Source organism: Salminus brasiliensis, chromosome 16, assembly GCF_030463535.1.
Source record: "Salminus brasiliensis chromosome 16, fSalBra1.hap2, whole genome shotgun sequence".
Classification (NCBI taxonomy): Eukaryota; Metazoa; Chordata; class Actinopteri; order Characiformes; family Bryconidae; genus Salminus; species Salminus brasiliensis.
Window position 1 is genome coordinate 31861793 of NC_132893.1, and position 12884 is coordinate 31874676.

The following is a 12884-nucleotide window of genomic DNA, read 5'->3' on the forward strand; positions in this document are numbered from 1 at the left end:
ACAATAATGATACTGTGTAAGGCCGGCAGCCAGTGCACTAACACCACAATAATGATACTGTGTAAGGCTGGCAGCCAGTGAACTAACACCACAATAGTGATGCTGGGCAAGGCCGGCAGCCAGTGCACTAACACCACAATAGTGATGCTGGGCAAGGCCGGCAGCCAGCGCACTAACACCACAATAATGATACTGGGTAAGGCCGGCAGCCAGTGCACTAACACCACAATAATGATACTGTGTAAGGCTGGCAGCCAGTGAACTAACACCACAATAGTGATGCTGGGCAAGGCCGGCAGCCAGTGCACTAACACCACAATAGTGATGCTGGTCAAGGCCGGCAGCCAGCGCACTAACACCACAATAGTGATGCTGGTCAAGGCCGGCAGCCAGCGCACTAACACCACAATAGCAATGCTGGGCAAGGCTGGCAGCCAGTGCACTAACACCACAATAATGATACTGGGTGAGGCCGGCAAGCTGCTCATGCCAACACCATGATAGTGAAGCTAACACCATGATTGCGATGCTAACAGCCAGCACACTAACACCACAATAATGATACTGGGCAAGGCTGGCAAGCTGCTAATGCTGCGGTAATGACGTTGCTTTGACAGGCTCGCTATCACTATGGACTTGCCACTATGCCACAATGTGTCTTCACACCACTTTCCTGTACAATCATATTTCAAGCTAGGAGACCCAACCTTAGCTCTTACTTGTTAGCTCTGTGGCTAAATGCCATCCTCAGACCGCCAGTACCAGAAAATGTCTCTTTTAGGAAAACAAGAGGCAGTTCTTGCACATGTGCGCATTTGTCCGTCAGTCAGTCAGCAAGTCAGCCAGTAAAGTAAGAGAAATGACCCTGTTCTAGGCCGGCCTGCTCGGTGGTCCAGCCAAAACAATGCTGTAATCAGTTACTGCATCATTTTAAACTGACTGTAGAGTTTTACAGTCTATCATTTCTATGTGAATAAAGTGTACTACATCACAGCCGGTGCCCAAAAGTAAATGAACTGAAAGACAAACTGTGTTGATATACAGTATTTTACTCACATGGAAATGATTCCTACACATTCGATTCAATGTCTTTCCTTTTTTTTTCAATGCAGGGACTCACTCATTGTTCTCCATATCAGTCTTCATCAGTGGAAGCCGGCCAGGTCTGAAGATACGGGATAATGACTACTCTACCATTCAAAAAATTCCATAACAAAAAACACTGTGTAACTGTTTCAGCTGTCAGTTCTGTTGAGCCTACTTAGAGATTTAATCAGCATGCCCCTCATCTCGGAGCGGATCCAGAATACTGTTTTTCCTTCAGGTTAAGCTTGATCGTACATGTGCAGGGCCTCCTCCAGCTTGCCCGTGATCCTCTGATAGAAGGCGATCTGCTGCTGGAGATAGTGCTGCATCTGCCCTTTGAAGTCCCGCACACGCGTTCGGTGGAAGTGCTGCATCTCGGCCAGCGTGGCGCAGGAAATGATGTTGCAGCGTTCGTGGATCCCGGCGGGGCCGTCTTTCTCGTCGCTGTGGCGCTGGCTCTCCTTCGCTTTGGTCAGGGCCCCTGGTGGGAGACGGATATAGGGGAGGTCAGAGGTCAGAGAGCATGGGAGCTTTTTAAAACACGGCTGATCAGCCAAAACAAACGTTTAGTGTCTGATGTTTACCTCTTTTATGAGCTATATGAAATCATTGGGGAAATGTGGACTGATGGTGATAATCGATCTATTTTCGAAATGAGGGAATTGGGCCAAATCCACCTGGATCAACACTAGAATTAATAAAATGCACATATTTTAGCAGTAATCCAGCATCAGCAAAAGAATCTGCTCGTCTTAAAACCCAGTAAGGTTGAAATCATTTCAATACGGATTAAAAAAGCACTCTAAAAACTGTTCCTCGAGTCTCTTTCACTGGTCTTTCATTTTCACATCTGCATCTTTCTGAGAAGCCAATGTCAACGCGGCATCTGGGTGCAGCCGTTCAGAGTAAAGCGGGCCGGCACGGGGAGGGGCTTATGTTGGCCTGCATTCATGCTCAAATGACTGGGCTTTTATAGACTTCATCGTTTACAACTTTGTTAAAGGGCGGCTTGACAGAATTTGCTGTTGGTTAACTTTTAATTAAACCAATCTGGGCCCACTTTCCCAAAAGACTATCTAAACTGGTAGAGGGAGTGTTTAGTGGGAAGCTCGCTCGACTGTTGAAGAAGCAACTTTGTCCTATGATGCTTTTGGGGAAAGCAGCCTTGTAGAATCAGAGCTCTGTAGAATCGGTGGATAAAAGTTAATACAGAAATGTTCATATATGAACATAAAGCACATATTCACTGTGAATTTTGATGTATTGAAAAATCAGTATATCTGTCTGTCTGTCTGGAAAAAACTGACACTGGAATAACTTGTTCTGTAATATATGATATTAATCAAATCCAGGTATTTTCACCAGATTTCTCCAGAAGTCAATGATACATGTCCTTATAATATATGATAAAAATATTAATAATAATGAAAATAATAATAAGAAACATAATAATGTACTGTATGTATCAAATATGGGACTAAAATACATTTAACATCATTGATGTTAATATTTTATATTTTATCATATTTTGATATTAATTTAATTTGCCTTTTGTGACATTTGTGACGATGCGGATATGATATATTGTGCAGCCCTAATATATATATATATATATATATATATATATATATATATATATATATATATACATATATATATAATATAGAAGGGCCGTACAATAATTTAGACACACATATATGGGTCTCAATATATATATATATATATATATATATATATATATATATATATATATATATATACATACATATATATATATTATATATTATAATAATTTATATAATATATAATATATATAGTACGGGTACGCACACACACACACACATCATTAGCATCATTAGCTGCAGTATAAGGCTACATATCAGGTCAATATAAGGGGTAAATAGGTTTGCATTAATTCCACTGTGAATGTTGAAACGGGTTCCATTCCTTTAATCCCTTAAACTCTGTGTTTATTATCCTGTTTTTAAACCTAATGCAAGAACTACTGTAAATGCATTGCTAACCGTCTGGTTCAGCATATCTTGTGCAGTGCTACGGGGTTCTATTTTGGGGTGTATGAGACCGCTGTTAGATATGGCAGCAATGTAGGTATAAAAGGGAGAAACTGAAGTGGGAGCTTACAGACAAGAGTCCAAAAGGTATGAAATGATATGAAATAAGGTGCTGAAGAGGCGTGTGGTCGTATACTCTCAATTACTGTATACAAAAAGAGAACTAACAGCATGGACCTAAGACCAGCTCTACCTCACCTCCATCATTTATTATGACATGATGCTGAAATCTGATCCTAGGTGACGCACCCGTACTCGTAGTAGATGCTTGGTTAAATATGGGCCTGGGGGTCGATTATCCAGAGCACGAAAGCTGATCTGAAGCACATTGATTTGGGAGAGAACTTCCTGTATGAGCAACAAGCTTGTTGAAGGTCTGCTAAAGTCATGCATGTTCTTACTAACACTTTGTTTTCCTATCATTCAGCAGAATCAGTCTGCTGCCCTGCACAGCTCAGACCTTCTGTGAGCTCTGATTTACGGCTTACGGCTCCCTTTGGAATTCAGGCTAAGACGCTTTCCAACTGCAGCCTCCAAGGCATCTCTACGGTTAGCACACCCTCATTGAGAAATCACCTTCTCCAGGTGTATCTGTGTGAGATGCCTGTAGTGTACAAAGGGGCAAGGTTCTCCAGGGTTAAGGTTCTCTAAGGTTAGCACATGTGGCAAGTACTTTTGTGTTAGATTATAGTGCACAAGGTTAAAGTTCTCCAACATTCTCTAACACACCTTGTGAAATCACCTTTTCCAGGTGTTTGGGGTGTAGGAGGTTGCGAGGTTCTCTAAACTTAAGGTTCCATAAGGTTAACACACGCTATTTGAGAAAGCACCTTCTCCAGGGGCTTTTGTGTTAGATTTTTGTAGTGTATAAAGAGCCAAGGTTCTTTAAGGTTAAGGTTCTCCAACGTTCTCTAACACACCTTGTGAAATCACCTTTTCCAGGTGTTTGGGGTGTAGGAGGTTGCGAGGTTCTCTAAACTTAAGGTTCCATAAGGTTAACACACGCTATTTGAGAAAGCACCTTCTCCAGGGGCTTCTGTGTTAGATGTTTGTAGTGTATAAAGAACCAAGGTTCTTTAAGGTTAAGGTTCTCCAACGTTCTTAAACACACATTGTGAAAGCACCTTTTCCAGGTACTTCTATGTTAGATGTTTGTCATGTAGGAGGTTGCAAGGTTCTTTAAACTTAAGGTTCTCCCACGTTCTCTAACACACATTGTGAATGCACCTTCTTCAGGGGCTGCTGTGTTAGATGTTTGTTGCATACAAAGGGGCAAGGTTCTCCAAGGTTAAGGTTCTCTAAGGTTAGAACATGCTCCAAGTACTTTTTTGTTGGATGATTATAGTGCACAAGGTTAAGGATTTGAATTATTAGTCTATTCTAACTAGCTGAGGTTTTTCTTGGGTAAATAGCAAAGCACTTTGTAAGTCACTCTGGATAAGAGCGTCTGCTAAATGCCATAAATGTAAAAATGTAATGTAAATGTTAAGGTTCTCCAATGTTCTCTGTTAGATGTTTGTCGTGTACAAAGGGGCAAGGTTCTCTTAGGTTAAGGTTCAGTAAGGTAAAGGTCCTTTAAGAGTAGCTCATGCCCACTGAGAAAAAAGTCAAGGTTCTCCAAGTCAGAAAGTCTCCAGGTACTTCTATATTAGATCTTTGTCATGTGGGAGGTTGCGGAGTTCTTTAAACTTAAGGTTCTCCCACGTTCTCTAATACACATTGAGAACGCACCTTCTCTAGGGGCTTCTGTTTTAGATGTTTGTCATGTACAAAGGGTTCTCTTAGGTTAAGGTTCAGTAAGATAAAGGTTCTTTAAGAGTAGCTCATGCCCACTGAGAAAAAAAGTCAAGGTTCTCCAAGTCAGAAAGTCTCCAGGTACTACTATGTTATATTGTCATGTAGGAGGTTGTGGGGTTCTTTAAACTTCTCCGTTCTCCAAACTTCTGGTTCTCCAAAGTTCTCTAACACACATTGTGGAAGCACCTTCTCCAGGGGCTTCTGTGTTAGATGTTTGTAGTGTATAAAGAGTCAAGGTTCTTTAAGGTTAAGGTTCTCCAACGTTCTTTAACACACATTGTGAAAGCACCTTTTCCAGGTACTTCTATGTTAGATGTTTGTCATGTAAGAGGTTGCGAGGTTCTTTAAAGTTAAGGTTCTCCAATGTTCTCTAACACACATTGTGAACGCACCTTCTCCAGGGGCTTCTGTGTTAGATGTTTGTAGTGTACAAAATGACAAGGTTCTTTAAGATTAAGGTTCTCAAAAGTTCTCTACCACACATTATAAAAATCACCTTCTCCAGGTACTTCTGTGCTAGATGTTTGTCATGTACAAAAGGGCAAGATTCTCCACGGTACTTTTATGTTAGATGATTATATTGTACAAGGTTAAGGTTCTACAACGTTCTCTACCACACATTGTGAAAGTGCCTTCTCCAGGTGCTTCTGTGTTAGATGTTTGTCGTGTACAAAGGGGCAAGGTTGGCCAAGGTTAAGGTTCTCTAAGGTTAGCACATGCTTTAAGTACTTCTGTGTTAGATGAATGTAGTGTACAAGGTAGGAGTTTCTTTAAGGTTAAGGTTCTCTAACGTTCTCCACCACACATTGTGAAAGCACCTTCTCCAGGGGCTCCTGTGTTAGATGTTTGTAGTGTATGAGGCATTGAGATTCTCTAAGGCCAAGGTTCTCTAAGGTTTTCTAGTGTACAAGCTGGCATGGTTTTTTACGATTAAGGTTCTCCATAGTTCTTTACCACACATTGTGAAAGCAACTTCTCCAGGTTCTTCTGTATTAGATGTTATTAGAGGTTCTCTAAGGTTGGAGAACACTCATGGAGAAAGCCGCTTGTCCATGTGCTTTTGTGTTAGATGTACGTAGTGGAAAAGGTGGCAAAGTTCTCTAAGGTCAAAGATCTCAAAGGTTAGCGCATGCCTGTTGAGATAGCACCTTCTCTTACTTTTGAGTTAGACGTTTGTAGTGTATGAGGTTGCGAGGTTCTTGAAATGTAAGGTTCTCTATTGTTAGCATGCGCTAATTGAGAAAGGACCTTCTCCGGGTGCTTCTGTGTTAGATGTTGGCAGTGCAGAAGGAGGCAAAGTTCCTAATAACAGCACAGAAGGGTCAAACTACTACATTTGTTTGTGGATCTCAGCACAGCCCTTATCTTAGTATCTTAACATGAACTCTGCTAAAGGCCTTCAGCGGTGGTGGCTAGCAGTTTCTTTGAGGTTCATAAACCATAGCAACCATAAAGCATGTACGTAAATGCAAAGTCATATTACTGCGATTCAGACAGCTTGCAGTTCCAATGCCCCATACCCTCCAACCCCAATTACACCAGGCCTGGCCACATGCCATCATAGCAATTGTACTGCAACCATGCAACTGGGACAAGCTGGCCCTACATGCCCTCTTCAGCTTCCTCTACGGTCTAGCTCACGGAGATTGAGCCAAATGTCAGATTGGTTACGTCGCTGTGGGTTCCTGCTGGGGAAAATTACTACTCAATATATTTCACACCACTCTCTGACACAGAGCGATGATCCCTTTCAGTCCTTTACACCATAGTAGCACAAGTTCAGTTCTGAAGGGCCTGAGTTCAGCAAGCCTCTAGGACTGGAACTGGGCTCCATTTGTTTTATAGAAAGGCCTAACTGCGAGGCTGATGTCGTTAGCAAGTAGAGGAAGCCTGAATCTCCTTCTTAACATGGTGTTTAGTTGATAAAGAGGAATTCCACCAATTTGACAATTTATAACTACAATATAAATAAAGTGGTGGTGGTTACAGTGGAATCAGCTATCTGCAGAGCTTCAAGCTATGCTAGTTTTGAAGACGCTATGCCTAAAACATGTTTTTAAAAGACATTAATGTACCAAATTCAGGTCCCTGAATTACTTATAACAATTTTACCTTCATCAGCTCTACACATCAAACTCAGAAGGCTGTGTAGGTTCACTGGTGGTTTTGAATAGTAAATAAAAGCAATTTGTGACCCCTGAATTGTGACCCCTGGTTTCTCTCACCCCCAAAGTAAGGAAACTCACAGTCAGTAGTTTCTCTACAATGAATCATTGCTCGGAATCTAAATGCTTGAACTATGCATTCATTTTAGAATCCGTAGACTCATTTTTCCCATTGAAGTAATCCCAAACAGACTTGCTTATGTGGTTTCTGATGACGTGCAACATGCTGCTATCTCTAAGAGTGGACAGAAGCATGCTGCAGAGCTAAAGGCAACAGTAGCCATTGTAAATATTAACCATACGTTTAGAACAATGTCAGAAACTATAGCATAATTATGCATAAGCACTGTCTTTTTAACACTATAAGTATTACCACATGTTGAATGCTGACTCAGGCATAATAAATGAGCTGCCACGCTGACCTCTTGACCTAAACTGAGCAGCACAGGTTTGAACACGTGACCGGCAGCAGAAACAAGCAGAAAACTTCCCAAAAAGGTCTCAAACCTTTCTGAACGTGGACGATGTCTGGAAAGTTTGCCAGGTGTCCTTGATAAATGGCTAAAAGATCTGACACTGGCTCCAAGTCCTGGCGGGGCTGTTCCGCGAAGTAGTCCCCGACGGTCTCGTAGGCCTGCGAGGTGAAGGCGATCGCCTGGTTCAGCTTGAGGGAGTACTCCTGCTGGTCCAGTTCAAACGCCTGACCCAGGAGCTGAAAGGCCTGCCCGACTCTTTGATACTCCTTCCTGAAGCCGGTCACTTGCTTCCTGGCAAACTCGCCTAGAGTGACGTTGACCTGCGCAAGGCTCTCGTCCATTTTCTTGGCGAAGGCCTTGAAGCCGTCCACTTTGCTCTCCACATCCTGCAGGTCCAGGGGAACGGCCGGCGGCACGATGGTGAGGAAGAAGTTAGCACCCACCAGGCAGTCCCTTTCGGCCTTGCGCTTGCCCTGCTTCCACGCTTTCTCGTCGGTGCTGCTGCAGGTCAGGAAGTGCTGGAAAACGTCGCAGCGGGACAACACAGGGTGCGTGGTCATGTGGTTCATCCACCATATTAAGCCCTTCCTGCGCTTAGAGATGAAGTCCTCCTCAAACCGGCCTGTGGCCTGCTTTTCAGGCAGATGGGGCACCGAAATGACGGGGAACCTTTCCACCAGCCGGGCGTAGAGCCAGTCAAAGTGCTTGTAGCGCCTGTTCACCTGGCTTTGCGTGTGGCTGGGCGTGAGCCCGTAGGACATGTAGCTCTTCATCCCTTTGAACTTGGTCTGCTTGGTGGGGTCATCGATGATGCACGTGAAGGGACGCGGGTTGTCCTGCCATTCTGGACCAAACTGGCCCATGACCACACAGATTTTGTCCTCCTCTCTTACGAAACCTGACGCCTCACCAAGAACAAAAGCCTCTCCGCCGGATTTGACGAACGTGGAGAAGCGGTTGAGGTTCCTGCCCACTGTGGCCGAGCTCCTGGACTGCTGGGAGCTTCCGCGCCGAGGCGAGGCCGAATAGGTAGAAGAGGAGGATGGTAGGGCACTGCCACCTTTGCCAGGCGCCCCACCTGGCTCATCCGCTGCAGTCGGACCGTCGTCCCAGTCGTCGTCCCAGTCTTCGTCGCTGCCTTGGCTGGTGGAGTGGTAAGAGTAGCTGGGGTAACCCCGTGTTGGGGTTGATTCGGTGGATGTGTCCCCTTGTTGAGCACATTTCTGATAGGGGTACTCTCCATTCCCTTGTACTGGCAGTCCTTTGTCACTCCTAAGTATCTCCACATAGGATGCTGGGAAGAGTCCTGACTCACCCCTGCTGTTGGTTCCTTCCAGCCAGCCGTCGACAACGTCCTCGCTGTACAGCGTCAGGAGCTCGTTTTCCACCACGGAGATCTCCCCTGGGTTTTCAGAGACAAAGTCATATAAAGCTCTCGCCCTGAGCGCCATACTGAGTTTGGAGACGTGGGAGTCTGAAGCTCTGTGGCGAAAAGTTTTCTTCCTCTCACCCTGCGCTACTCGGAAACTTCAGGAACGGTCCACTCAGCCTGGTCGAAGATGTTTTACGGGCTATTGCAGCATTTTTGCGCTGTTTGGAAAAGTTGTTCGGCCGCAGACTTTGAGCTGAGTTGGGGTTTGGTCTTTCTCCGCTACCCTGCCTCCTCTCGCTGTGTGCAGTCTATGGCCGTAAGCCTGAATAATCGAGGGTGGAGCCAGAGCTGGAGCCAGAGCCAGTACCACAGTAATCAGCCTGACTGCAGCCTGCACACCAGCCCCAAATGCGCCCTGCGTCCTTTATCCACCCCCCCCATATATATATATATATGGGTAGATGTCCATAGGTCCATATATTTATATTATATATTTTTTTATATTCCATATATTTATATTATATTTTTATTATTTATATATATATATATATATATATATATATATATATATATATATATATATAGACCTATATAGACCTATGGACTGGCTGTCCAGGCTGGTGGAGCCAAAGCCACACCAGCCCCAAATGCGCCCTGCGTCCTTTATCTACCCCCCCCCCCCATATATATATATATATGGGTAGATGTCCATAGGTTAATATATTTATATTCATTTATATATATATATATATATATATATATATATATATATATATATATATATATATATATATATGGACCTATGGACTGGCTGTCCAGGCTGGTGGAGCCAAAGCCACACCAGCCCCAAATGCGCCCTGCTTCCTTTATCTACCCATATATATATATATATATATATATATATATATATATATATATATATATATATATACATACACATACAGTGGTTTGCAAAAGTTTGGGCACCCCAGTCAAGAATCGTTGATTTTTAGCTGGTCTACCAGAACAACCAACCAACTGACCAAGCAAATTAGCATGACCACCAGTGTGACCACACTTTCATGACCAGTCTGGCTGACCAGCAACCAGCATATGCAGCATGACATCACTGGTTGACCAGCCTTGTCCATAGGTCCATATATTTATATATAAATGAATATAAATATATGTACCTATGGACATCTACCCATATATATATATATATATATGGGGCTTGTGTGCAGGCTGCAGTCAGGCTGATTACTGTGGTACTGGTACTGGCCAGTTGGTTGGTAGTGCTGGTACATCAGCTAAAAATCCTCCAGGTCTATGGTGCAACACAGACACAGTGCATACAGAACACAAGTGCAACACAGTACAAGTGCAGACAGACAACACAACACAGTACAGACACTACAGACAATGATACTTGACTGTGGTGCCAAAACCACTGTATGTGTAGGCTGGTCAACCAGTGAGGTCATGCTGCAGATGCTGGTCAGCCAGACTGGTCATGAAAGTGTGGTCACACTGGTGGTCATGTGCACGTAAAAAAAATCTACGATACTTGACTGGGGTGCCCAATTGGGCTGTGTTCTCAGGAATGATGGTGGAGCTCCATCCAATACTTTTGGGATGTGTTGGGGATGATGAGGTTGGGTGGGGTGGTGATCATCCAACATCCTGACCCTAACACTCTTGTTGCTGAATGCAATCAAATCCTCACAGCAATGCTTCAGCTCCTCTTCTCTGGACAGTAGAGACTCTAGTAGTCACTCCAACACAACAAAAGCATTTGCACATCTCTGTCTGCAGTGGGTGCAACTTAGGAGGAGTTGAATGCATTCATTAGAAGAGTATGGACAAAAGAAGGCCCTGGATTGGGCCTGGTTCTGGACTATTTTTCCCGATGGAGAATCGCCATTCAGATGCACAGTAAACATGCAGGTCTTGGTCGGTTGACTACGTATGGAGTCAGGGAAGGGACTGTGTACGTTTCTCATATTTTTTACATTTAGTGTTAGAGTAGTGTTTTTATTATTAATAATAATAATAGAGTTGTAACACTGTATCTGCAGTTTTAATGAACGTTTAACAGCTATAAAGGACATTTAGAGCTTAAAGGTCCCTTTTCATACAGACTGCTGTGTATTCAGTTTGAAAGACAAGCCTCCCACCCCCAGAAAAGCAGGGAGGACCTTGGTCCTCAGCTCAGACTGGTAGCTAGATCATAACACAGTAGTTGTGAACGATTTAATTCATGGAAGGATTTATTACACTGAGGGAACGGTTTATTAAAGCGAGGGAACGGTTTATTACACTGAGGGAACGGTTTATTAAAGCAAGGGAACGGTTTATTACACTGAGGGAATGATTTATTAAAGCGAGGGAACGATTTATTAAAGCAAGGGAACGGTTTATTACACTGAGGAAATGGTTTATTAAAGCAAGGAAACGGTTTATTAAAGCAAGGAAACGGTTTATTAAAGCGAGGGAACGGTTTATTAAAGCGAGGGAACGGTTTATTACACTGAGGGAACGGTTTATTAAAGCAAGGGAACGGTTTATTACACTGAGGGAACGGTTTATTAAAGCGAGGAAACGATTTATTACACTGAGGGAACGGTTTATTAAAGCAAGGAAACGGTTTATTAAAGCGAGGGAACGGTTTATTACACTGAGGGAACGGTTTATTAAAGCGAGGAAACGATTTATTACACTGAGGGAACGGTTTATTAAACTGAGGAAATGGTTTATTAAAGCGAGGAAACGATTTATTACACTGAGGGAACGGTTTATTAAAGCGAGGAAACGATTTATTACACTGAGGGAACGGTTTATTAAAGCGAGGAAACGATTTATTACACTGAGGGAACGGTTTATTAAAGCGAGGAAACGATTTATTACACTGAGGGAACGGTTTATTAAAGCAAGGGAACGGTTTATTACACTGAGGGAACGGTTTATTAAAGCGAGGAAACGATTTATTACACTGAGGGAACGGTTTATTAAAGCAAGGAAACGGTTTATTAAAGCAAGGGAACGGTTTATTACACTGAGGAAATGGTTTATTAAACTGAGGAAATGGTTTATTAAAGCGAGGAAACGATTTATTAAAGCAAGGAAACGGTTTATTAAAGCGAGGAAACGATTTATTACACTGAGGGAACGGTTTATTAAAGCGAGGAAACGATTTATTACACTGAGGGAACGATTTATTAAAGCAAGGAAACGATTTATTACACTGAGGGAACGGTTTATTAAAGCGAGGAAACGATTTATTACACTGAGGGAACGGTTTATTAAAGCGAGGGAACGGTTTATTACACTGAGGGAACGGTTTATTAAAGCGAGGGAACGGTTTATTACACTGAGGGAACGGTTTATTAAAGCAAGGAAACGGTTTATTAAAGCGAGGAAACGATTTATTACACTGAGGGAACGGTTTATTAAAGCGAGGAAACGATTTATTACACTGAGGGAACGGTTTATTAAAGCGAGGAAACGATTTATTAAAGCAAGGAAACGGTTTATTAAAGCGAGGAAACGATTTATTACACTGAGGGAACGGTTTATTAAAGCAAGGAAACGATTTATTACACTGAGGGAACGGTTTATTACACTGAGGGAACGGTTTATTAAAGCAAGGAAACGATTTATTAAAGCAAGGAAACAGTTTATTAAAGCGAGGAAACGTTTTATTACACTGAGGGAACGGTTTATTAAAGCGAGGAAACGATTTATTAAAGCAAGGAAACAGTTTATTAAAGCGAGGAAACGATTTATTACACTGAGGGAACAGTTTATTAAAGCGAGGGAACGATTTATTAAACCGAGGGAACGGTTTATTAAACTGAGGGAACGGTTTATTAAAGCGAGGGAACGATTTATTAAACTGAGGGAACGGTTTATTAAAGCGAGGGAACGGTTTATTAAA

At 42.8% G+C, this 12884-nt stretch overlaps 1 protein-coding gene across 1 annotated transcript; it reads right to left on the reverse strand.

Annotated features, from left to right (window-relative positions):
• Positions 1-680: 680 nt before the first annotated feature.
• Positions 681-9275, reverse strand: snx18b (sorting nexin 18b). The gene is made up of 2 exons (XM_072659146.1): positions 7628-9275; positions 681-1567 (listed from the first exon to the last, which is right to left on the reverse strand). The coding sequence occupies exons 1-2, from the start codon at positions 9045-9047 to the stop codon at positions 1326-1328; spliced, it is 1662 nt and encodes a 553-aa protein (XP_072515247.1). The 5' UTR covers positions 9048-9275; the 3' UTR covers positions 681-1325.
• Between the last annotated feature and the right edge of the window lie 3609 nt (positions 9276-12884).